Genomic DNA, 27035 nt, shown 5'->3' with positions numbered 1-27035 from the left:
TAGCACAGGAAAGGAATTCGTGGCGGGCCGCATCAAACCAGTCAGTAGACTGATGACAAAAAAAAAAGCCCAGTTCTGCACAGCAGCACTTTTACACCTCTATGTAGCAGGGATTCTTCAAGTCCTTGCCACGTTTCCCGAGGTATGTATCACTGGTTGTTTACACACTGATCACGGCATTCCCGCAAATTAGGAACCGGTGGTTTGTGGGCTTGGAGGTGGTGCCCGATTGCGCCTCAGATGCGTTCCTCCGGGTCATATCTGGTGACTCTTGGGGTCAAGACATTCACTGACATACACCTCGGACCACTATGTCAAGAATCTGTACAGTCCACACGTACAGATATCCTGCCGAAAGATGCCATCGTTGTTGAGAAACATCAAGAACGAAGAGGTACTACTGGGCCACAATAATGTTCACGTATTCCACATCTGTCGTTGTGCCCTCGATTACTGCCGCAAGCCCCAAGGAAGCCCAGATTAATGTCCTCCATAGCTTCAAACTGGCCCCACAGCCGGCGTCAGTGGAGTGGGTGATGTTACTAACAGACTTTCGCCTGGATGCCACGTATCTGGACACGACCATCGACTTGGTGTAACACGAAAAGTGACTCATCTGACAGAACGACATCTTTCTATTGATAAACAGTCGAATGTATCCGACCAGGTGACACGTTCCATTGATCTACGGTTCAGTATCAATGATTCCGTTGCCAAAATAATTGCAATTAACCCTTTCTTTACCAGCGTAGCTTATAAGAAACATCGTCTTTCCATAGATGTATTTTGCATCAAACCGATTTTAACTACTCTTTGCCACTGTTTACTTGAAGCTCCATGCCAGTAGTTACTGCTCCTGACAACAGATGGCAGGAACTAACGCGCGGGAAGAAGGAAACAATTGTTGAGCGTGACTAGTTGCTGGAGTCTTCATTGTGAAGAATTGATGATAAAAAACATGTAAAATACGTAAGTTTTGCACTTTCGTTAACAGTCAAATAAGTATCGTGTGTTGTGACAATCCTTCCTGCATAAGTACATCATACATTTGACTTGCATAATGATTTCCAGATAAGATAAACTGCAAAAAACCTTATGTTGCTTCAAAGCAACAGTGGAATTGAGTGGAAATTCCGTAATATAATGCCTCGCTTTACAAATCTATTGATGTAGGTGTTTGAAATTTTGCTTTGCAGGTATAAAATCACACTCTAGACACTTTTGAAATATTGCGTCACTATGTCTGGCTTTTTGACTGATGCTGACCTAGAATATATTATGAATTTACCCGATAATGAGTTCAATGCATACATTGATGTCCCTGATGGGGATATATCAGATGTTGGGGACGAAGATAAAGATGAAACTATCGAAATTGATGAAAGTTCTCAAGCTATTTCCGAAGCAGCTGTCATGAATTTCATTCAGATGGTGGAAAAGGAGGATGGAGCTGAAATTTCGGCAATTAGAGAGGAGCAAGAGACAGAATATGAATTTCCGAAGGTAGGGACCACTAACAGAAGTAACAATATTGAGAAAGTACATAATATAAGTATAATTACGTATTTTAGACGTCAATGTCTTTAAATTTCAGGCTGATGCAGTCAGGAGTGGTAAAGTTATTGATTCTCAGCCAAAATCAGATGCAATCGACAACAATACAAATGAAGGAGCACCATTTACACGTGAGCAGGAGCAGCAGCAGCAAGTAAAACATAGATGTAAGCGTAGTGATTATAAATTTAGAAAAAGTGGTTTTGTGGTACAAGACACAGAATGGAAAGGATCACTTCCACCACCACCAGTAGAGGAAATGACACCTTCGCAATATTTTAAAATATTTATGAATGATGACGTATTTGAACTCATTGCTGAGCAATCCAATATCTATGCTTGGCAGAAAGATTCAGTTTCTTTGCAGACGAGCAAAAATGAAATGGAGCAGTTTGTTGGTATTTTACTGCACATGGGCATAATCAAAATGCCTTCCATTCATTTATACTGGTCGAATGAGTGTAGGTATTCACCAATAGCTGATGTGATGAGCAGAACTCGCTTCTTCCAGCTACTGCGGTATTTTCATGTTGTCAATAATCAAGACTTGCCTGAAGCTAATAGTAATCGTGACAAACTCTTCAAGATTCGCCCACTTTTATCTGCATTGCAGTCATCATTGAAGATACTCCCTCCAGAAGAATACCAAGCTGTTGATGAACAGATAATACCATTCAAGGGTAGAAGCGGTTTGAAACAATACGTAAGAAATAAGCCTCACAAGTGGGGCTACAAATCTTTCACGAGAGCTGGTGCTTCAGGCATGATGTATGATTTTGAAATTTATGTTGGCAAAAACACCTGCAGTGATAGAGGATTAGGTTTGTCTGGGGATATTGTTTTGGCATTGACGGAAACATTGCCAGAGAAACAGCATTTCAAAGTGTTTGCTGATAGTTGGTTTTCTTCTATACCATTAGCAATTGCCCTGAAAGAAAGGGGGATTGAATTCTGTGGCACTATCAGGACAGACAGGATGGGAAAATGTCCCTTGAAAACTGAAGCGGAGCTCAAGAAAACTGGTCGTGGCTCCTGTGACTGGAGAGTGGAGACAACAAACAATGTAGCTTTAGTACGCTGGTTTGACAGAAAATGCATAAATTTCGTGTCAACATACGCTTGTGTTGAGCCATTGGCAACATGTAGACGCTATTCTGCATCTGAAAAGAAATTCATTGATGTACCTAGACCTTACATAGTGGAAAAGTACAACAAACATATGGGGGGCGTGGACCTTGCTGACATGTTGATAGAACTATACCGTATCAACTTGAGGTCACGGAAGTGGTATATGCGCATTGTGTACTGGTGTTTGTCTGTAGCAGTTGTCAATGGATGGCTACTCCACCGTCGTCATATGGTCCAACGTGGCAAAACCTCAAAGATGTCACTCCTGCAGTTCCAAGCTAATATTGCTGCAAGTCTTCTGCTTGCGGGGAAATCGGGTTCCAAAAAGAAGAGAGGAAGACCAAGTTCTGAAATGTTGACAAGGACTCCCGCAGCAAAAAGGACTGTAAGTGCAGCTCCAGTTATGGATGTGCGTTTTGATGGGTTCGAACACTTTGCAGATATGGTAGAGAAGAAAGGTCGATGTAAAGTTTGCATTAAGTCTACTACACAAATTTTTTGCACCAAGTGTAAAGTGCATCTGTGTCTCACAGTAAATAAGAAGTGTTTCCACATCTTTCATGGAATATAATAACTTCATAAGGCAAAGATACAACACACACTGATGTCTGATGAGATACGTGAAAGTAAAACAGTGAAATGTTTGCAGTGCAAAAATTTCAAATTTTTACTAATACACAGAGCTGAATTTGTTAATTACTCGAAGGAAAATAAGTCATCACCACATTGTCAATAATAAAAATGCTGTGCATAGACTTCTAAGCTATAAAATGTGATGTATAAACCAATATTTTCCTTACATGAACCCATGTTTATTGAATTTTGTTTCTATGATGTCACTACCTGTAAGAACCACTGTTGCTTAAAAGCAACATTAAAAATTTTTTGAAATAAAACTTATTAAAAAAAAGATTATATCATATTTTACATTTATGCACCTAAACAAGTGTAAAAACGAATGCAGATATTTTTTTTTTCTCAAAACTTCGAAATTCGGTAAAGAAAGGGTTAACGCCGAAGTTGAGTCAACATGGGAACACGTACGGGACGTCTGCTGTGGAGGCCCATGTCGAACAGTGTGTTCTGAACTGCGTGCTCTGAAACACTTGCGTCTGCACCGGCATCGTACTCTGTCCTCAGGTGTGCCACAGATCGCTGCCTATCCTGCTTTACAGAGCAGGAAATCTTCTGAGCTCCAAGTTCTGTGAAGAGAAATGTTTCACCATGATTCAGTAACTTTCCATAGATGCTCACGATCGTTGCGTGATTACGAAAAAGAGGAAACTCCACGGTACATCCATAAACATAGGAGGCGTTACTGTGAGGAGTGTTCTACATTAATACAATTCACATACAGATTATGCGGAAAAGGTAAAGTCAAGGAGTTACCTTTAACACTGGATGGAACATCTTCTGTCGAAGCTTGAGTAATTCATTCTGAAAACTACTGCCATTTCTTAGAGCCGGTATTTTTCTGTTGCGGCTTTGCTTCTTGTCGATAACTGCTTCGCTAGAACTAGCTGAACTTTTAATAAGGGTAAGTCTCCAGACGTACGTTATTATTTCTGAAGAAGGAGACCCAACTTTAGGTTACAGTTATTTAATGGAGACACAGCGAAGCTAAATTAGTACCACCGCAGTCATTTCCAGTGTCATAAAAATGGGAGAGAATGGAAGCGCATCGTTAATAGACACTTTGAACGTTTCGCACCTAATTATAGTCATCGTAGGAAATTTGACTTTACTTTATTCCAGGCGTGTTCCATTCAAATATGTGATCATCCTTTCTTACGTACATTCTACCGTCTCTTTCAAACTGGCTGCTACTGGATAAACGACAGTGTTTGTGGTTCCAACATGGTAGCTCTCCAGCTTACTCTTGTTGTAGAGAAAATAGGGAATGAGAAATTTCCTAATCATTGTATAGGACGGAATGCCACAGTGAAACGGCCTATCTGGTCCACAGTTTGACTCATCTTTAGAGATTTCTGTGGGGATAATTCGAAGATGCAATTTACCGTAAAGATCACCCAACCACGTCGGACGGTATATGCCGACGGACTGTTGTGGTATATTCTGCAGGGCGACCTACTGATAATTCATCTGATCATTCGTCCCTCAAATGACAACTGAAAATGTGCCTCGCAGTCCCTGGGATAAAATTTTGACCGAACGCATTACGTGAAACGTAAAGCTATGTTTTGTAACTATCAGATCATTGTAAAATATAGAATTCGTGGTTCAACACAAGATAACAAACTAGCTAACTACAAAAACCTACAATAGAGTACACCAATCTGGTTTCAGTAAACATCGCAGTACAATATACGCCCTAATGAAAGTAACAGATTACCTGAAGCTTGCCATAGATGCACAAGAGGCGACTATCATGAGCTTCTTACACTTCAGCAAAAGCCTCTGACATTGTCGACTTCGACGTGCTACTTGGTGTACTTAGAGCCTAAATTTCTCTCGCTCATAGCTGACTTCTCCCCAGCAGTGCGTCATGTCCGGCACATTAGGTCACATTGGAGGCGCTAGTGTCAGGCGTCCCCAAGGGCCAGTTATTCGGTCCTACACTCTTTTCACTATATATAGATGATGTTTCATCAGTCTTGACCTTCTGCAAATACCACATGTAGTCTGATGATCTCCAGTTGCATCTGTGTGTATTGTGTTGTGGTCTTCAGTCCAGAGACTGGTTTGATGCAGCTCTCCATGCTACTCTATCCTGTGCAAGCTTCTTCATCTACAAGTACCTACTGCAACCTACATCCTGAATCTGCTTAGTGTATGCACCTCCTGGTCTCCCTCTACGATTTTTACCCTTCCAACACTAAACTGGTGATCCCTTGATGCCTCAGAATGTGTCTTACCAACCGATCCCTTCTTATAGTCAAGTTGTACCACAAATTCCTCTTTTCCCCAATTCTATTCAGTACCTCCTCATTAGTTACGTAATATACCCATCTAATCTTCAGCATTCTTCTTTAGCACCACATTTTGAAAGCTTCTACTCTCTTCTTGTCTAAACTATTTATCATCCATGTTTCACATCCATACATGGCTACGCTCCATAGAAATACTTTTAAAATGACTTCCTGACACTTAAATCTATACTCGATGTTAACAAATTTCTCTTTTTCAAAAACGCTTTTATTGCCATTGAAAGCCTACATTTTTTATCCTCTGTAAGTACAAAATCAATAAACCTGAACAGACCTGTCCAGTACCTGCATACTGGCCAGTGTGCACTATCAAAATCGGCGCAAGATGTACTTAAATCCATTCAAAACTCAAGAGCTACTAGTTGACCAGTCAGACTCATTAGCGAGAAATATCGGGAATCCCTACGACCCTTAACCCTAAATGGGACAAATTTCCACATTTCTAACACAGGAAGGACTTTAGAACTGCAAGGGAAAGTCAGAAAGTCTTTTCCTCTATTTTTTATTAGCTATTGTAAGAATCATACAGGTGATGACAAATATCAGCTACATCTTATTCTGCGTACATTACACTATTTTTCCACATAGTCTCCACACCGGTTCACACATTTGTATCATCGCAGCACTAAATTTGTGATGCCCCTCCGGTAGAATTCGTCCAGCTGACTATGCAACCATTGTCGGTATGTTGTCTTGGCTTCGTCGTTACATGTGAATAGCTCTCCTGCCACGAACATTTTCAGCGGTCCAGTGAAATGCCCGGAACTTTCCAGCAGTTCTGATTGCCACCTGTGGTCTCGCATTGTGGTGGAGCAGAATCACGTTCATATCGAGAATCATTCAGGGCCTTCGCGTGACGGCAGCCCTCAGACCTGAGAGTGTGGGACAATAACAGTCGGCATTTGTTGTTGCATCTTGTGGCATGAAATGCAGCAGGAGTGGTCGCTAACATCACTTTCCCAACAGACGGCGCTGAACGGAGTTTTTTTGTCACACATGAATCTGGATGTTTCTACAACATGCTCTGCTGCTTGAATTCCGGCATGAAATGCAGTATCCAAGCATCATTGTCAGGAACAATGCGGTCCCACAAACCTTAACTCTCCTCGGAGTACCGTAAGGAAGATATCATTTGCTTGCCCTTTATAATGTCATCGAACTGCTTAGGCACCCACTGACAGGAAAACTTCCCGTGAACGATGTCGTAAGCACATCCACACTATATGTCAAGCTCCCAGGAAATGACCGTGATGTGCACATACCGATCCGCTTTCACTATTAGTCTAACCCGATATTTTGTTTTATAGATAGGGCTTCAGCATTAACAAGGGCGGTACAACACGAAGAATAACCAGTACTCCTGTAGTGACTGACCAGCGCTGCAGTGTGGCGGTAGCAGATTGGTTCAAATGGTTCTGAGCACTCTGAGACTTAACTTCTGAGGTCATCAGTGCCCTAGACCTTAGAACTACCTAAACCTAACTAACCTATGGACATCACACACATCCATGCCCGAGGCAGGATTCGAACCAGCCACCGTAGCGGTCGCGCGGTTCCAGACTGTACTGCCTAGAAACGCTCGGTCACCCCGGACGGTGGGGGTAGCAGGCAGCGTGGAGCAGAGACGTGCATAAGACGGGCAAGTTGTACTTGCGTTGCTGTCCCTGTTAGAACAAACAGAATATCACACAATTTGGGGACCGTTATATCCAAAGGGCGTGTAAAATTCCCCTTTAAAAATGTTTTCTTTCTAATAGAAATCGAAATGACGCTTTCCCTTTGACTGTAGACATCGCATGAAAGACGTGATGAGTGATATTTCCTAGGGTTGACTCCAGCTGCACACTGAGTGAGCTAAGATCAGAGAAAACATGCCTGACGTCTCATGGGAGGGACAAACGGTATATAACCCTGCGCTGAATTTACAACTGAGCAGCTTATGCTTGCAATTACGTTGTACAACGTGTGACGTCAGAGTGCACGTGTGAGCAGGACCGTTATGCCCTCTGTTGCAGGCAGGAGCTGGCGAGGTCCGCCGGCGCGCAGTGGAACAACCACCGCAACATCTCGGAGCTGCTGGACAACCTGCTCAGCGGGTACGACAACAGCGTTCGGCCAGACTTCGGCGGTGAGTGCCTCACCTGATGACTTCTTACCACCTAGCCACGCTATCTTCTTCTCCCGCTATCTTACGAGGGTTGTTTTTTAAGTAAGGGCCGTTTTTATTTTTAAAAAAAGATACAAATACTTTTGTAAAAAAACTTTTATTATCTGATTCTACACACTTTTACCTATTTTTCTACGTAGTTGCCTTGTTTATTTAAGTACTTGTCATATCGTACAACTAAGTTTTTAATTCCCTCTTCAAGGAATTCGGCCGCCTGCTCCGACAGCCAAAAGTTCACGGCCGCTTTCACTTCATCGTCGTCATTGAAGCGCTGCCCGCCAAGATGGAGTTTCAGGTACCGGAAAAGGTGAAAATCGCTAGGAGCAAGGTCGGGGCTGTATGGTGCATGGTCCAAAACTTCCCAGCCAAAAGAATCAATCAAATCCCGAGTCTTTTGAGAGGTGTGAGGCCTAGCGTTATCGCACAGGAGCAAAACTCCTTTTCTCAGCATGCCGCGCCTTTTGTTTTGAATTGCTCTGCGGAGCTTCTTTAGAGTTCCACAGTAGGCATCTGAGTTGATTGTCGTTCCTCGTGGCATAAAGTACCGCATGACCGCTACGGTCGCAGGTTCGAATCCTGCCTCGGGCATGGATGTGTGTGATGTCCTTAGGTTCATCATCATCAGTTATCTGCTATATTAGCAGGTCCTTTGCCTCTCCATTTTCTGCGATCCATTGCTTCCTTCTTAAGGCTGCTGTATGTTGTACCGTCCAGCATGTCATCCAGTATCTGGAATCTCTTCCCTCCTCGCTTCCTTTTCCCTTCTACATAACCTTCTAAAACTGTTTTTATCAGTCCGTCATTCTTTCTTAATATATGCCCAATCCAATTTCTTTTTCTTTTCTTTATTACATCTAGTAACTGCCTTTTCTCTCCCACTCTTCTCAGTACCTCTTCATTTTTTACTCTGTCCATCCAACTTATTCTTTCCATCTTCTGCCATGTCCAGATCTCAAAAACCTCCAGCCTTTCTCTGTCTTTTTTCCTCATAGTCCATGTTTCAGCGCCATATAGAAGAACACTCCATACAAGACATTTTATGAGTCTCTTTCTGAGTTCTCTGTCCAGACCGCTGCAGAAGATTCTCCTTTTCTTATAAAACGCCTCTTTTGCCATTGCTATCCTTGTTTTAATTTCTGTGGTGCACTTCCAGTTGGTGTCTATCCTGCTTCCAAGATACTTAAAATCTAGCACTTGTTCTAGTGTTTCTCCATTCAGCACAATTTTTATTTCCTTATTTCCTCCTATTGCCAATACTTTTGTTTTATTTGTGTTAATTTTCATTCCATATTTTTTTCCGTTAGTTGCAATGGTGTCCACCAAATCCTGTAATTCTTTTTCCCCTGTGGCTAGAAGGACCATGTCATCAGCAAATCTCAAGCATCCTACTCTTCTTCCTCCAATTTCTACTCCTTTGTCATCTAATGAGCATTGGTCAATCATATTTTCCAAGTACAGGTTGAAAAGAGTAGGTGATAAACAGCATCCTTGTCTTACTCCTTTCCCTAGTCTGATCCAGTTTGTACTTTCTCCTCTCACTTTAACTGAAACTTTTTGATTAAGGTATAATGAGTTTATAAGTCTTCTGGTTTTCCAGTCCACTCTCTTTTCCCTCATAATAGTCGCCAGCTTGTCCCAAACCACATTGTCAAATGCCTTTTCTAAATCGACGAAGCACATATATAGGTCTCTTCCTTTTTCAATAAACCTTTCTCCCAAGATTCGTAGGAGCCCTATTGCATCTCTGGTGCCCGTATTCCGTCTAAAGCCAAACTGCTCCTCTCCGAAATTCTCCTCCATTACATTTTCAAGTCTTTTATTAATTATTCTTAACATCACATTGGCTACATATGAAATGAGGCTGATAGTCCTGTGCTCGCTGCATTTCTTGGTTCCTTGTTTTTTCGGTAATGGAATCATTACTGTTGTCAAAAAGTCCTCAGGCCATTCACCACTGTCATATATTTTATTACATAACCTCAATATTTCTCTTATTCCATTGTGGTTCAAGCATTTTAGTATTTCTCCCGGTATTGTATCTGTACCTACTGCTTTGCCATTTTTCATTGCAGCATCCTTAGGTTAGTTAGGTTTAATTAGTTCTAAGTTCTAGGTGACTGATGAGCTTAGAAGTTAAGTCGCATAGTGCTCAGAGACATTTGAGCCATTTTTTTGTCGCCATGCCATCGATTGTCGCTTGCTTTCGGGAGTGATATGGGATACCCATGTTTCATCTCCAGTGACAATTTGACTCAACATGCCATCCCCTTCTTCCTCGTAACGAATCAAAAAGTCCAATGAAGTGGCAAATCTCTTCCCTTTGTGGTCCTCTGTGAAGAGTCTGTGTACCCACCGAGAACACAGTTTCTTAAAGTTTAGGTTTTCAGACACAGTTTTGTACAAAACCGATCGTGAAAGGTGTGGAAATTCCAAAGAAAGAGTGGAAATCGTGAATCTTCTGTCCTCACCAATCTTTGTTTCGACTGCAGCCACCAAATCATCAGTGATCACAGAGGGCCGGCCTGAGCGTTCTTCGTCATGGACGTTTTGACGGCCATTTTTAAACTCTCTAACCCACTGACGCACTTTACCTTCACTCATTGCATTCAAGCCATAAACTTCTGTTAACTGACGATGAATTTCTGCAGCTGATAGGCTTCTCGCGGTCAAAAAACGTATCACTGACCGTATCTCACACGCGGTGGGCGATTCAATAATCGTAAACATTATAAAGTAGCACAGCGATGCGTACACGTCAGCTACAGAGCTGCAACTTACATCAGTGTGAACGGGAAGAATGCCGGCAAGTGGCGCGGTGGCTTGTTGCGGCGTCTGCGCGAACTACGGGACTATACGCGCGAACGGCCCTTACTTGAAAAACAACCCTCGTATTATCTAGGCTTTCAATCTTTCACCTGCTAATATCTTATCATTCAACGTCATCACTTTAACCTCGTAAATTATTATCAACTAGCCATGTCATTTAACCTAGTGATTCCTTACTATGTATACTTCGCATTTTCATCCACTACAGTCCGCGACAGTGTTAATGGCCTGTGGCCGCGCCGCGCAGCTTACAAGAAGTGCTGCGTTTTGTCAACTCGGCGCTGTGCGAACTGACGGCAGCTGTGCTACGGACAGCTGCTTTAGCCGATGTTTGACCTGTCTCGCTACTGTCAGGTTCATGGTGCTCTACTCCCCGTTCCGTGATAAATTTATTAAATGGACAGCGACACACACGTAACAGAATGGAATGTCTATTGAAACTTTCACAGTCATAACTACATTACGAAATAGTGATACATACTCTCCCACTGCAGAATGGATTCTCTGATAAATTGCACCTTACAGAAAGATTATGCCTTCCATTCCTCTTGCTTTATAAATAAAAAGACGAAAGAATCAAATCAAATATAAAATACCCCCCCCCTCCCCCCCGTCCCCAGGACGAACAGCATTTAATTCTACGTTGTATCGTAGACAGAGAGAGAAGTAAGATAAAAAAATTTGTTTGAATGGCCATTAACCGCAGCAAGTATATGAATAATGGTTTTTGAAGTAAACGCCTTTTCTACCTGAAATCTGTTTGATTAATCCAGACGCGTTCCACATTTTATTTTAAGGCATTACCAGTGGATATCATCTGAAATAGTGCACTGTGGCTATATGCCGTCATTGTAGATATAAGAACAGTTCACCCCCTTATTTTTGCATTAAATCGTAAGTAATAATTTATTTATGCAAAAATAACGGCGTAAACTGTTTTCAAATCTACAATGACGGCATATAATAGCTACAGTGTACTACATCAGATGATATCCACCGATGATGCCTTAAAATAAAATTCTAAACGCGTCTGGATTAATAAAACAGATTGCAGCATGAAAAGGCGTTTAATTTAAAGAAAAAAAACGAAGTAAAAAAGAATTGTCAGTACAGAATAGATATTCCACTGAACTACTTTCTACGGCACAGACAGCTTGAGAAGAAAGTAAATGTTCATGATAATTACAGAGTAAGTTTACGTTCCATTCACGTACCTTTTTACGCAGATCTTTCATTGTCGCTGCCTTCAGAACTGGAGTGGCTAGATGTGGGAGCTAGACTGACGATTAACGAATGCATTATTTCCTCTGTGACAACTTCATTTTGGTAATCTTCTTCTTGCAGTGTGTCAGTGTGACGAACGCAAGCTTCCCAATGAGCAACGGTGATTTTCTCTAATGCTTCATGGGTGAGTCTTTCAGTGTCGGCTACTTTAAATGTAATGCTTTTGTCTGCAACGTATTTCTTCACCTATGCCCACACCAGTTCAATGGGGTTATAATGGCTGTGATAAGGAGCTACTCGTATCACTCTGTGTCCATGTTTCTCAGCTATGGAGTCAATTTCGTAGTTTTTAACGCTGGTCTTTGACATCTTCACCAGTTCCAAAAGCTCTGCTCTTGTTTATGTTTCACTGTCCGCTACATTACTATTTCGCAACCAAGAAACAATATCACTTTTCCTTGTGCCTGTAGTGGGAGGCCTGTTGAGAAGAACAGAGTGATAGCTTGCATTGTCCATAACAATGACAGAGTCTGGATGAAAATAAAGCAACAGCTGATTCTGAAACCATTCCCGAAATGTTTCTCCATTCATTTCGGTATGGTAGTGAGATGTGGTTTTCGATTTGAAAATAAGTTTACTTTCAGGCACAAACCCGTTAGCAGCAGAACCAGCGTGATATATTATAAGACGCCCTCCTTTTCCCACTGGAACTTTCAAACCGCCTTGTCCATCTGTTGTTTGCCAAATAAAATTTCTAGTATGGAAGTTTCAAACCGCCTTGTCCATCTGTTGTTTGCCAAATAAAATTTCTAGTATGGTTTTGATTTACCCAAGTCTCATCCAAGTAATAGACAGTTGACGTTCCTTTTGATCTGATGTCATGCATTTTTCTCAGAAACGTAATCCTAGCAGCAGCAATACCATTACGCTCCATTAAAAATTTGGGCCCAACATTGGACTTTACGTATTTAAATCCGATGTTCTTCAACATTCTTTGCTTTGATCTTGCACTTACATTAAACCCTGTAGCTTCGTGCATAACAGTGCACAATTTCGCTACTATGGGGAACTCGCCTCTTTCATAAAATTCGAAATCCTTTTGATCGAATTCGTCGATTCCTGTTACCCTCTTTGGAACGCTATTTTTATTCCCTGGAGACCGAAACACGACATTGCCAACTGCCTCCTCTAACAGCTTCGCCTCCTGTATAACTCGCCTGACAGTTCGTACACCAATATCGCCACAGGCGGCTGCAGTGCGTTCCTGCACCTTGGCAACCTCGCAGGTCGGCTCGCCTGAAACTGCCTCACGCTTGAAGAGAGTATATGCTAAAAATAAGGTCTCTCGCCTCTTTGTGAAACATTTGGCGACGTTTAGGTGTTTCAGCCAGTACGACAAAACTCAGAGAAGACCCAGTATACAACATAAATCGGCCAACCGCACGTTTCCGCACGTAAAACACGGTAGAACTCTGCAATATGACGGAGCTTCAGACAACACGAGGCGCGGAAACCGAATGAGCACTCATTGGCCAGCTGCGCAGCTGTCTGCTGTGCATCGTTGGCCGAGAGGCCATCAAGGATGTCGCGAAGTATAATTTCTTGTAATGTACCATTATTAAGTTGAGCAGAGGATTTTTTTTGAAACGTCTTACTACTTTCACCTGTTAATTTATTCTCATCTAACATTTTCACCTTCATATACTAATGGTCCATAATCTATCGCAATTACCATTGCGTCCAAAGATCTTGTTATCAAGCCTCCATATCTTCACAAAAGAATTTCTCTACATGTAGCATTAATAACTTCACCAGATGATTCATTAACAAAAGGTTTTACTACCTTCACCTGTTAATTTCTTTCGCCTGTTTTGGTCTCATTCATCTGTTAACGTCTTAGAATGTAGCGTTATTACCTTAAAGTCCTAAATTCTTGCTGTGTTGCCTTTTCATTTCACCCAAGAAATTCTTACTGTCTAGATTTGTGTCTTTTATCCGGTAATCTTCATCACCTTCACCTGCTTATTTCCTGTTATCGTGTGCTATTGCATTCAGCTGCTAATTTGTTGTCATCTATTTTTGTCTTCTACTGGTAATATTTTATAGCTCACCAGAGAATGCAGAAATGTATCAGGTGTGGAGTGGTACTTTAGATAGGCAAATAAATTAGTGAAATCAAAATGAACTATAAATTAGAAAATAAATGAAAAACTTAGTTTAGTTTGGAAGAATTGCACACTGGCAAACAGCAGGCAGAGCAGCAGTGGCAACGGCCGGCGCTTACATGTCAGCACATTCAACAGAAGACATCGACCTCCCCACATAAGCAGAAGCTGTCAATTCAGGCGTGACGGCATCGCCAGACCGGCTCACGTGTTTCTCAACTGTCACATGTGATCAAAGGCCCTCGCCTACATTCCAAGAGCCAATAACCAACGTTAATAAGATACTTCGAGAAGCTTTTCAACGTGACAGAAGAGGCAATGACAGTGAACTGAAGTAAATAAATATGTAGACACAGTGGGCCTGACAGTAGGAGTTTTCAGTTCAGTTTCGGTTCGAGTTCAGCTCCAGTCGGTGCTGAAGACCATCATGCAGGAAGAGACTACATTGTACACAGAAGCACCAAGTCCGCTGCTGTAATGGAATAGCAAGTAGCAGCCTTGCCGCCTGAAGACAGAAGTTAGAATGTATTTGAAGACTGATTTTTACGTACCCAGGTGACTCGTGAGGATGGCAAGGGGATGGCCTCACATCAGCAGTCACCTGTGAGCTGGTGATGAAGGTGTGGCAGCCAAAGACTGGCAAGCTGGAGTCCATTGTTTGAGTCCAGGACACTGGCCTTTCCCCGCCGCGCCGCTCCACTGGCCGACGCACAACACTGACACACGAGGCCGCTTAGAAAAGAGAAACACTGGGACGTCACATCCAACGTATCACCACCCGTTTCACGACTTCATTCTCAATAATTAAACGGGCCACCTCATGATGCGCGTCTACAGTCATCTGGGCGAAATAGCGACATGAGATACACACTGCCTGGAGTAATCAGATTCCGCCGCCCATGCAGCAGAAGGCTTCGGAAACGACACAGCTGCCGCTCTCCGAGCCAGAACAATCCATTAAGGAAACCACTGTACAAATCTTTCAATAAAAGTTACCTTATGTAAAAATGCTGTTTCATTCTACCTCATACTCGAGCCAAGGAAGAACCCACCCTGACCACATGTTTTTAAGAGAGAAAAAGTAATTTGTTTAATGTTTTTCACCATGACATAATGCTTTAGAATTAAAAGCCGTTTGCAGTAATGCTCATCCTGACAATTGACTAGCATCAAAAGAGGATATCCATTCACATTTGGTGTCAGAGAAAAAAAACCTTGGCTCAATTTCAGGTGTGAATGACAGTCACTAAGGGTCCCCAGTTAGTATTCTTCAATGTGTGAAAGGATAAAGGTTTGCATAGCAGTTGTAATATTGTCTTTATTTAGAAGTGTATATTCTCTCATAATTTTAAGAGTTTGTCGAAAATATTTAATCATATTTTTAATTCAGTGTAGTAAGACTGTGTATCTAATAGTTCGTAAAATGATGACACGAAATCGTACAATGTCAGAGTCAGCACCAAAAGCGAATTCTACTGAGGAAGCTATTCAGAGCTTAGTTAGTCAAATAGCACAGCTTAAAAATGAGAATAATGCATTATTTAAACAGTTGTGCATGGTTAGGCAAACTGGTTCAATCTCTCCCACCCTAGATTCCTCAGCAGTAGCCTTGGTAACTCCTTTTTCAGGTGAACCTGGCTAGGACATAACAGCCTTTATTGATGATATAGTAGCAGCTGCAAAGTTAGGATCATGGTCAGATGAACAGCTCTTACAAATGACAAAGTTAAGATTGATAGGAGAGGCTAAAGCACACGTATTATACCATGAAGAATTACGGAATGCTCTAACATTTGAGGAATTGAAGAAAGGACTACTTAAACGGTTTCAAAAACAGAATAGCTGTAGATTTTATAGCGAAAAATTAAACACTATCACTCAGAGGCAAAACGAGTCGTTAGAAAGCTTTGTAAATAGGATTATAAAAGTTAATATTAACACCTATCAGTTGACAGCTAGTGATGAAGCAAATAAAGTTATTTTACAAGAGGCAGAGCTCTGGATACATTTTTACGTGGGTCACCTCCTGAAACGTCCCGCCGTGTCAGGGCAGAGTTTCCTAAAAATTTAGCGGAAGCTGTATCTGTGGTGACGGCTTTCGAAGAAATAGTCATTCCCACCAGAGACAAGGAGAAGCGAAATATATTTTCAGCAGGAGTACGATGTTTTAGGTGCGATCGACAGGGACATATAGCAAAAAACTGCAGACAACCTCAATGCATTAATTGTGAAAGAATAGGTCACACATTCATGGAATGCAGGTCTAAGAAAGTTTTTGGAAATAGAAATCAGTTAAACTCATACGGGAATGTCGGATCCACCGCCAGGCGTTCCCAATAAAATTCCATGCCATTAAGGCGAACGTGAAGGCGGAACGCTGGTTATCTGCTACCATACAGGATAAAGAGGCAAGGATACTGGTGGATCCAGGCGCAAACGTATCACTAGTGAGTAATGAATGCATTGGAGAAAAGAAATATGACTCTCCAGGGTATAGACTGAGTAGAATAGGAGGAGGTACAGTGAAGTCATTGGATGTACATCATTGTTTTTCTATATTCACGGTGTACAATTTCAAGAAGATATAGAAGTGGTAACAAAGGTAACTGACGGGTACGACGCGATCCTAGGGCTGGATTTCCTGAGTAAACATCACTCTAAAACCAACCTCAGACAGAAAACTGTAGAGCTTTAGCGGAATAGTGTTTCAGCTAGGTGGCACCGCTGCAAAGGGCCCACTGCCGCAAGATTTCCCCAACCGGAAGGCGAAATCATTTACACTGCGTGGTTGATTCGCGGGATAAGATACCATTTGGCTCAGGAAAACGTTTCTGGATGACCGTTGACCCTGAGGTACCTATAGATTCACTGTGTCTAATAGAGCCATTAGAGGAAAATGAGGAATTAAATGTATCTCGTTGTTTTGTACGTAGACGTGTTGTACGGGCTCGAGACGTTGAGGGGGGAAAGAAAAGCACCGGAATATATTGACAATTTCGGAGTGGAGAACAAAGAGTTACAAAAGGGAATATTAGTAGCTACAGTCAGTACTTTTGAAGAAGAAGATTTCATTTGGTCAGATATTACTGATGGTCAGAAACCAGACGCCTATAAAACCGCATTACGCCAGAAGATTGAGCATTTGAAAGGAAATGATAGAGACACGATAGAAGCAGTTTTAGTTGAGTTCCAAGATTTTTTTAATGCTGAAGGTCCACTGCCAGCAACAGATATCACACAGCATTGGATCCCAACAGGAAATAGCCCCCTAGTTTATAGGAAGCCTTATAGAGTTCCGCATCACTTACAGCCAGCACTAGATGAATTTTTAGAACAGCATCTAAAAGATGGAATTATAAAATATTCTGAATCGCCTTACAATTCAAATATTGTAATTATTCCAAAGAAGTCTCCCGACGGTACGAAACGACATAGATTTTGTTGTGACTACAGACACCTTAAGAAACAAACTATTTCAGATGTTGACATCTTGGGTTGTCGGGTGTTCTGCCGGATATCAGCGTCGTACTTGCACGATATTTCGGTCACGTAGCTCGTGGCCTTCATCAGGTGCGACCTGAGACTGCTCCTCGACTGCTGCTCTCATCTTTTGCTTTTCCCTCTTTGGGGAAGTGTGAGGGGGAGTCTGTAGCCTTTAGGCTTTTACTCCCCTGTGAAAGTGTGTGTGTGATTTTTCTGTAGTTTTTCGTGTCTGTGATTTGTGATGATTGTTGTGAGTGTGTCTGGTACTTGCCTGAGGTGGGCGAGAAGTTTGTTGTTTAATGGGAAGGAACAGGATGATGGATTTGGTGTAGGGATTTTCTCTTCGACTTAGTCGTCGAAGATCGTCATAGGGCGCTTGTGCTTATCGCGGGACATGTCGTACCGACCTAGGGAGTGGATGAGTGCGTTTCTGGATCTGGAAGAACCCTCATAGAAGGCCCTTGCCAGGTCCTGGAAACGCTCTCTCAGGAGTGGGATTTCGGCTGCGGCGTGCAAGTCGTCTGTAGGGAATCCAAGAGGTAAGCGCAGTGCCCTTCTGAGGGCGCGGTTCTGCAGCCTCTGGAGTTTGTCCAGGTGCTGCTTTGCCGCGTATCCCCAGACGGGGCACGCATACTCCATTACTGGCCGGATCAGGGCCTGGTACACATTTAATGCTACTGGGCAGGGAAGGGAGCTGGTTGTGTTCAGGATAGGATATAGGATGGACATTCTGGCGCAGGTCTTCCTGTGGACCTCGTCTATGTGGGGTTTCCACGTAAGACGAGAGTCCAAGGTTACGCCAAGGTACTTGGCGGTTCTGCGCCAGGGGAGTTGGGTTCCATTTAGGTGAAGGTGGAGGGGGGGACGTTGAGGAGGTTCGCGCCTTCCGAGCCTGCGGGTAATCAGCATTGCCTGCGTCTTCTCAGAGTTGATGGTGATGCGCCAGCGACGGGCCCAAGTTTCTGTGTCATCTAAAACCTTTTGTAGCCTACGGATGACCAGGTCCTTGTTCGCGTTTCTCGTGTAGAAGGCTGTATCGTCAGCGTACTGTGCGGTGTGCACCAGGGGGGCCGTTGGTGTGTCCGCAGTGTACAAACTGTACAATACGGGCCCCAGGACCGATCCCTGGGGCACCCCAGCACGAATACGCCTTCTGGTGGAGGTGGCAGTTTCTACTTTGACGGAGAAAGTCCTATTCGTGAGGTAGCTCTTGATCAGCTGAACTATGCTCCCGGGAAACCCTTGTGTGTACAACTTGTAGAGTAGCCCTCTATGCCATACTGAATCAAAGGCTTTGGCTACGTCTAGTAGCACTATCCCGCAGTAGCCTCTGTGGTTGAAGCCCTCTGTGGCTGCTTCAACCATTCTCATGACCTGTTGTGGGGCAGAGTGGTTCTGTCGGAAGCCAAATTGGAAATCCGGCAGAATTTGCTCTCTGGTAATATGTTCTTGTATGGGTCTTAGCAGGAGGCGCTCATAGATCTTGCTGAGAGTTGGCAAGAGGCTAATCGGCCTGTAGTGCTGCGGGAATAGAGGGTCTTTCCCTGGTTTGTGTATCGCGACCACTTCCGCATGTTTCCAGCAAGCTGGGAAAACACGGGATCGAGTAATCTCGTTGAGGACGTTCGCGAGGTGTGTGATCGCTGTGGGTGGGAGTTTTTTGAATAACTGATTTGTGACACTGTCGTGCCCTGGTGCCTTTTTTGTAGGGAGGGACCTGATTACTCTTGCCACGTCCTCGGTGCAAAAAGTATGGGTTCGTCCTCTGGATCCTCCTCGGCATTGAGGAAGACAGCCAGTTGACGACGGACCACTCTTTCATGCTCGTCATCCTGGGGTTCTGCCGCTTGGAACTGCTTCTCGAAGGAGTCGGCGAGGGCGTTGGCCTTTCCAGCATGGCTGTAGACCAGTCCCTGCTCGCCATGCAGTGGCGGCATCCTAGCGCGTCGTTTTGTAAACTGTTTTGTCGCTTGCCATAGTGTATGATCGTCTACTTTGAGAGCTGTGAGTCGGTTTTGCCATTGCTGGTTTCTGTGCTCATTGAGCGCTGCCTTCAGTTCTCTCTGTAGACGATTGAGCAGCCTCCTGGTGGCCTGATTTCTGGTGATCTTCCACTCTTTTGCTACTCTGTCCTTATGTCGAATTTGAGCTAGCAAGTGTTCCGGGAGCTGTATTTGCGGTGGTGGGCCATCCCTTTGTGGAGGGGTGGCTTCTTCCGCTGCCTGCAAGATGCTGCCTGTTAGGTCTTGTAGCGCTTGTTCTACTGTTTCGGCAGTAGGTGGCGGAGCGCGAGCGATATCAGAGGCAACAATTTCTTGGTATCGCTCCCAGTCTGTACGTTTGTACGACGTCTGGTACCGTGGGAGTGCTACCCATTCTCCCACATCGACCTCCAGAATCACTGGGTTGTGGTCGGAGGACATTCTGTTGATTGTCCTTGCGGTCACAAACCCTGCGATCCTCCTAGTGAGAGCTATATCTATCACGTTGGGCCTGGCTCCATTTTTTGGAAAATGTGTGGGCTCGACTGGACCCCATGTTTCGAAGTGGTGGATGCGCGCTAGTTGTTGCAGTTTGGCGCCTACTCTGGAAGTTACTCTAGAATTCCAATCAGGATGTTTGGCTTTGAAGTCTCCCCCTATTATGAGTTTGCCTTCAATTTGCCCTAGAGCAGCTATGTCTCCCTCATCTATCTGGTCATGTGGGGGTCGGTAGACTGCAACAATTGTCAGGGGTCCAGTGGCAGTGGTTACTTCCACCGCCACTGCTTCGATTTTGTTGGTAGCTGGTAAGAATACCTGATGGTGGGGGATCCCTCTTTTTATGTATATGGCCACTCCTCCGCCTTGGGTTGGCCTGTCTTTACGGTAGCTAACGTAGTTGGGAACTGTCGCTTTTATTCCCGGTTTTAGGTGGGTTTCCCCCATCATACATATGTCGATGGAGAACTCCTTCATGAGTTCTCTGAACTCGACCTCTTGATTAACAATGCCGTCTGCGTTAAAGACGCACATTGTCAGGCCTTGAATATTCGGTCGTCTATTCATGATGGGGTTTTGATACTACTGAGGAATTCGCAGAGGGGAGCGACTGCTGGACTGTTGCCTGAAGGGCGACGAGGATCTGTGTGTTCTGCTTCTGGGCTTCCCTAAATTCCTTCATCATTTCCATGACGAGGTTCATGGTCTGCACCATTATGCCTAACACCTGATCCATGGGGGGGGGGGGGGGGAGTGTGTGTGGGGTTCCCTAGTGCTTCCTCCGTCTTGGTGGACCTGGTCGTTGTTGCTGTGTATTTCCCGGTGTTGTTCACGTGACAGTGTCTGGTGTTGTGATGATTGGGCCACGCTTTCATGGTTCCTCGGAGGAGAAACCACTTCCGCATAAGTCGCCCTCGGTGTGTCCGGCCTTGGTTTTACCCAAGCCTTGTCCGTGTGTGTTGTCATGTTTGGTTTTCTTGTGTGTCTGGGTGGGTTTATGGTGTTTTGTTTCTGTGTGTGGGGGGCGGCCTTTGCACCCTTTGCCTGTTGTGTGTGTCGTTTGTTTACTTCACAGCCTTGGTAACCCGCTGTGTGGTTTTTGCCACACAGCGCGCACCTTATTTGTGGGTCCGTGTGTAGAAGTGTACATGCCGTAGTGTCGTGGGCCTCGGCGCACTTCCTGCACCTTACTGGCATGGTGCAGTAGGCGGCGATGTGATTCAGGCCCTGACACCAGAAGCACTGCACCGTCTTGTTCTCACGGCGCAGCGGTTCAGCGGTGACAGGCACAGCCAAAACCATTCTTATCTCCCTTTTGTTCTGAGGGATGTCTGGGAGTGTGGCCTGGTATAGTGGCCACTTACTGTTGATGTTGCCCATCTGTTGGACCGCCTTGACGACGTACCCCTGGGCAGTCAAATCTGATTTGATCGCCTGGGGGGACACTCGTCTTGGGAGGTCTCTTATCACTATGTTCCTGTTCCTTGTTTTCGTTGTGGGGAACGTGTAGTGTGGTCCTCGAGTGGACCTGGTCCAGTATTTATGCCTATGGCCTTCCCCCTCCACCAACGGCTGCAGGCGCTTCCTCTGTGGTCCGCGCCCATTCCCTGCGACCTGCTGGAGCGTTGCTGCTCCGTTTTCCGTCTGCTGCGGTTCTAGGTGTTGCCTCTGCGGTCCGCGCCCACTAAACCCGCTCCTTGGGGTTTCATCTACGGTCTGGGGTACCAAGCGTTCCCCCTGCGTTCCGCGCCCGCTCACCACGACCTGTTGGAGCGTTGCCGCTCCATTTTTCGTCCGCTGCGGCTCTGGATGTTCCCTCTGCGGTCCGCGCCCACCAGTACCACTTCTGGGTGTTCCATCTTCGGTCTGGTGCGCCTGGCCGTCCGTCAGGGGCTCGTTTTCCATCTCCATGTCTCTGTTTTTGTAGTGTTGCAGCTGGCCCCGTTGCTCCTTTAACAATTCCAGGGCCGGATCCCAGGCTCTACTTAGCTGGTACCCTCTGCCACGGTTCATAAGATAGTCAGCCATTTTAATTTCTATCGATTCTCTTATAACACTGTCCCAAAATCTGGGTGTTTGTGCTAGAATCTTGGTATCCTCATACTCCATGGCATGATCTAGTTCTAGAGAGTGTTCAGCAATGGCTGACTTAGTCACCTATCTTAATCTAGTGTGCCTCTGATGTTCTTTGCACCTGATCTCCACAGTTCTTGTCGTCTGGCCAATGTAGGACATGCCACATTGACAAGGTATATTGTAAATCCCTGGTTTTCGTAACCCCAGGTCGTCTTTGACACTCCCCAGCAGTCCCCCGATCTTGTTGGATGGACAGAAAACACACTTGATACTGTGTTTACGGAGGATCCTACTGATTCTGGCAGAAATAGAGCCAGCATAGGGCAGATATGCCACCTTCTTTGCTTCATCTTGGTCTTCTTCAGGAACCTGTGGTATAGTGGCTGGTTGGAGTGCCCTCTCAATTTGTCTGTCCGTGTATGCATTCTTGGAGAAAACTTTGAGACGTTCTATCTCTATAGGTAGATTCTCTTGGTCTGACAGGGCACGTGCTCTGTGGACCAAAGTCTTCAGAACCCCATTCTTCTGTGCAGGGTGGTGACTGCTGCTGGCCTGCAGATATAAATCAGTGTGTGTTGGTTTTCGGTACACACTGTGGCCAATTGATCCATCTGCTTTCCTCTGGACTAGTACATCCAGAAATGGCAGCTGGCCATTCTTCTCCAGTTCCATGGTGAAGTTGATATTAGGGTGGCATAAGTTAAGATATTCAAGAAACTCATTGAGCCTGTCCATCCCATGTGGCCAGATCACGAAGGTGTCATCCACATACCTTAAGAAGCATGTGGGTTTAAATGTGGCTGTCTCCAATGCCGTCTCCTCAAAACTCTCCATAAACATGTTGGCAACCACAAGGGACAGTGGGCTGCCTATAGCTACACCTTCAGTTTGCTCGTAATATTGGTTTCTGTACAGGAAATACGTGTATGTCAGTGTATGACTGAACAGGTCCAACAGAGCACCGTCAAATTTCTCTGCAATCAGTTCTAGTGAGTCCTTCAGTGGGACCCTGGTGAACAGCGATACCACATCAAAACTAACCATGATATCCGAATCTGTGATGTGCAGTTGCTTGAGGCGTTGCAGGAAATCTTCTGAGTTGCGGATGTGGTGAATACATTTCCCCACATATGGAGACAGGAGACCTTTCACGTACTTGGCTGTTGCGTACGTAGGTGCCCCAATATTACTGACAATAGGACGTAGGGGCACGCCCTCCTTGTGTATTTTAGGCAGACCATACAGTCTAGGTGGCACTGGCGCTTTTCCCCGTAGTTGTCTGATGATCTTATCGGGCATCCCTGTTTCCGTCAGGAGAGCACCAGTCTTCTTGGCCACCTTATCCGTGGAGTCACACTCCAGAATTCTGTATGCAGGGTCCTCGAGAAGGTGGCGTACTTTCTCATTATAATCCACCCGCTGCAAGATGACAGTGGAGTTCCCTTTGTCTGCTGGCAGTACCACAATGCTGTTTTCTTCCCGTAGTTTCTTGAGTGCAAGCCTCTCCTCGGTTGTGATGTTCGATTTCGGCGGCCTGGCCTTGGTGAGGGCCCTGCAGGTCTCTCGGCGGACTTCCTCTGCCACATTAGGTGGAAGTGTGGCTGCAACTTGCTCTACTGCACTAACGAAACCTGAAATGGGTACGTTTCTAGGGGTCATAGCAAAGTTGAGACCCTTGCTGAGTACCTTTAAGCTTGTATCATCAAACTGTATGCCACTCAGATTCGTCACAGTGCGTGTCTGTTCCATCTGCTGTGCTTTCTTAGTCATGCGGTCAAACTTTGCAGCTTGGCAAGATGAGTCATCCCTTCTAGCACACTCAGTTAAAGACCAGGAGGCACGGTCTACCCAATCCCAATCTTCTCTTGTTAAGGAGGCTGCCATGTACAGATGAATGTGTAACAGCTCCCTGGCCACAACATCTAACCTGTGGCGCATATCTCGAATCCTCTCTCTCACCAGTGGCATGCTGGCTCTGCGTTTTATCTTGTTTGCCGCTCTGGAGTTGATGTGATGTTTAATTCTGGCAAATACTGGTACCATTTCTCCATCTCGACACCTCAGCAAAAAACTCAGAGAACTCAGCATCTTCCCTTTCTTCTGCCGTAGCTTGTCCTGCTTCTTGATATTCTGATACATCTCCTCCCCGTAGAGACTTTTGATGTAACTCTTCAGGCTTTCCTGGCGATCTAATGACATCTTGGGTTGCCGGGTGTTCTGCCGGATACCAGCGTCGTACTTGCACAATATTTCGGTCACGTAGCTCGTGGCCTTCAGCAGGTGCGACCTGGGACAGATTTTTATTCTCTTCCAAACATTACAGATATCATTCACAGTTTGGGTGACAGTAAATAGTTTTCAACAATCGATTTACATAAGGGATATCATCAATTGGAAGTTGCACCTGAAGATAGGCATAAAACAGCATTTTCTACCCCTGGAGGCCATTGGCAATTTAAAAGAATGGCTTTCGGTTTGGAAAACGCACCAGCAACTTTTCGAAGACTTCTCGATGCAATATTGCGAGGACTGAAAACTCAGCAATGATGTCTATATCTAGACGATATTATTGTATTCTCCAAAGACATTAATGATCATGCTGTGCGTCTGCGTAACGTTTTTCAGAGACTTAGGGAAGCTATATTAACATTCAATATGGAAAAATGTAGTTTTGCATTATAAGAGGTTACCTACCTAGGGCAAGTCATTACTGAAAAAGGAATTAAAACAGATCCTCGATTAATTTTGGCAGTTAAGGACCTCCCAACACCACAAGGCATTAAGGAAGTACAAAGTTTCATTGGTCTCGCATCGTATTACCGCAAGTATGTTCAAAATTTTGCTGAAATTGCCCAACCCTTAACCCAATTATTGAAAAATGGTGCAAAATTTCATTGGTCTGAAGATTGTGAATCAGCATTTCAAACCCTTAAAGGTAAGTTAACACAAAGTCCAGCATTAGCCTATCCAGATTGTAATAAATAATTCACTTTATCCTGTGGCGCAAGTGGTCATTCAGTAGGAGTTGTTTTGAGTCACAATATTAATGGCACGGAACACCCCATAGCTTACATCTCGAGACAAATATCAACGGCAGAAAGAAATTATTCCACAATGGAGAAAGAATCGTTAAGTGTTATTTATGGCATCAAATACTCTAAATGCTACTTGTATGGTAGGAAATTCAAGGTTACTACAGACCACGCAGCTTTAAAATGGTTTCTTGGGTTAAAGGATCAATCTAGTCATCTCACCCGTTGGGCCCTATGTCTTTCCGAAATGGATTTCAAAGTTATCCATAAACGAGGCAAAAAACACACGAATGCAGATTGCCTAAGTCAGAAAATAGCACTTTTGGAAGCAACAGGCCGAGATACAGAAGACTGGAGAAAGGCACAAGATGAGGATACAGAATGCAAAAAATACGCAAGTCAAAAACAATTTTGCTTTGAAGATGGTGTATTATGCCGTAAAACAAAACTTGGAACGCGAACTTTTGTTCCCCAACACCTTAGACAAGAAATAATGACAGAGGCCCACGATCATATCCTTGCAGGACACAGTGGACAGTGGACAACCGAAAGACGCGTAGCAGAGCGATTTTGGTGGCAAACCAGAAAGTAGGATGTTGCGCAGTACGTTTGTAATTGCATTGCATGCACACAACGAGCTGAACTTTCTCGTTTAAAAATACCCTTACAGAGGCTCCCCAAGGCTTCATGCCCATTTCAGATCTACGGACCATTTCATAAAACACCTGCTGGTAACAAGAATGTTCTTACGATTATAGATCACTTTTTATGCTACCTAGCTATGATGAGTCTCCCACATCAGCGAGCAAATACAGTTGCCCAAGCTTTAGTTAACAAGTGGATATTTAAATTTGGCGTACCTGAAGCTATTATCACAGATCAGGGATCTAATTTTATGTCTGAATTAATGAAACAGCTATGCCACATACAAAAAATACGTAAATTACGCACAACTCTGTTACACCCTCATTGCAATGGACACACAGAAAGAGTACATTGTATAATTGGCAAGATGCTTAATCATTATATTAACGAACAACATAATAATTGGGATACTTATTTACCAGTAATCGTGTCGGTATACAATGCTAAAACGCGTGAAGCAACTGCCATGTCACCTTGTGAAGTGGTCTATGGGTAAAAATTTCGTCCCCTTTTGATGTAATCAGGCAGAAAAACGGAAAAGTCGGAGAAATAGTAAAAGAGTTCTGTCGAATAATGAAGGATGTATGGAAAAAGGTTCAAAAATCTAACACAAAGTCTTTGGGACGACAGGAAAGATTCGGTAATGCCTAAGCTAAATATCCAAATTACAAAATTGGTCAGTGGGTGATGCAGTCAACCCCATACATTGCGAAAGGAAAAACATAGAAATTTGTAACAAACTACAGAGGTCCTTATCAAATTATTGAGATCACATCACCAGTCAACGTTAAACTGCAACTGTCCACCCGAACTACTATTGTCCATGCAAGTCGTTTAAAAGCTTTTAATGGCGCTCCAGATGTAATTCCTTCAACAATAGTGTCTGTTTTTCCGAAGGGTGGAGGAAGTGCCCGAAAAGGAAAAAGAGTGGCCACGCCAGCACAACATACAGACATGGCACCATACAATCTTCGACCAAGGGTGCGAATGTCCTAGTTGAATCATAGTAGACTGTGGATAGTATACAAATGTAAATAATTAATAAATGATAATAGTTATATGCAGTCAGTAAACCAACTGATATTTTTGTGGTGCAGTGTTATTAGAACAGTGCAGCTACAACGTTACAACATTTTGAACTTCATGGAAGCGGACTAATAATTAACGGCACGTTTTGTTCCATCTCAGGAGCGAACTTTCACTTACCCGCAACAATCACTGGTACAACTAATGTTAATTCATTCTTCCCTCAAATTTATTGGCGAGAAAACGCCATGCAAGCATTTCCTACACAAAACCTGTCCTGT

At 44.0% G+C, this 27035-nt stretch overlaps 2 protein-coding genes across 2 annotated transcripts in view; both read left to right on the top strand.

Annotated features, from left to right (window-relative positions):
• Positions 1-1202: 1202 nt before the first annotated feature.
• Positions 1203-7775, top strand: LOC126176654 (piggyBac transposable element-derived protein 3-like). Its single transcript, XM_049923812.1, has 3 exons — positions 1203-1503; positions 1595-2634; positions 7646-7775. Exons 1-3 carry the CDS (start codon positions 1240-1242, stop codon positions 7773-7775), a joined length of 1434 nt encoding a protein of 477 aa, XP_049779769.1. The 5' UTR covers positions 1203-1239.
• Positions 7652-27035, top strand: part of LOC126176653 (gamma-aminobutyric acid receptor alpha-like) — a 308835-nt gene continuing 289451 nt past the window's right edge. Inside the window, exon 1 of the mRNA XM_049923811.1 lies at positions 7652-7758. The gene's annotated coding sequence lies outside the window, so the exon portion shown is untranslated. The remainder of the gene's footprint in view (positions 7759-27035) is intronic.

This window comes from Schistocerca cancellata, chromosome 3 (genome assembly GCF_023864275.1).
Source record: "Schistocerca cancellata isolate TAMUIC-IGC-003103 chromosome 3, iqSchCanc2.1, whole genome shotgun sequence".
NCBI lineage: Eukaryota > Metazoa > Arthropoda > Insecta > Orthoptera > Acrididae > Schistocerca > Schistocerca cancellata.
This window is presented reverse-complemented; position numbering and strand designations above follow the sequence as displayed.

Coding starts and splice junctions, on each gene's coding strand:
- LOC126176654 (XM_049923812.1), top strand. CDS start 1,240: ATGTCTGGCTTTTTGACTGATGCTGACCTAGAATATATTATGAATTTA. Junction 1,504..1,594: donor CAGAATATGAATTTCCGAAG/GTAGGGACCACT, acceptor TTTAAATTTCAG/GCTGATGCAGTCAGGAGTGG. Junction 2,635..7,645: donor AATGTAGCTTTAGTACGCTG/GTTTGACAGAAA, acceptor CCTCTGTTGCAG/GCAGGAGCTGGCGAGGTCCG.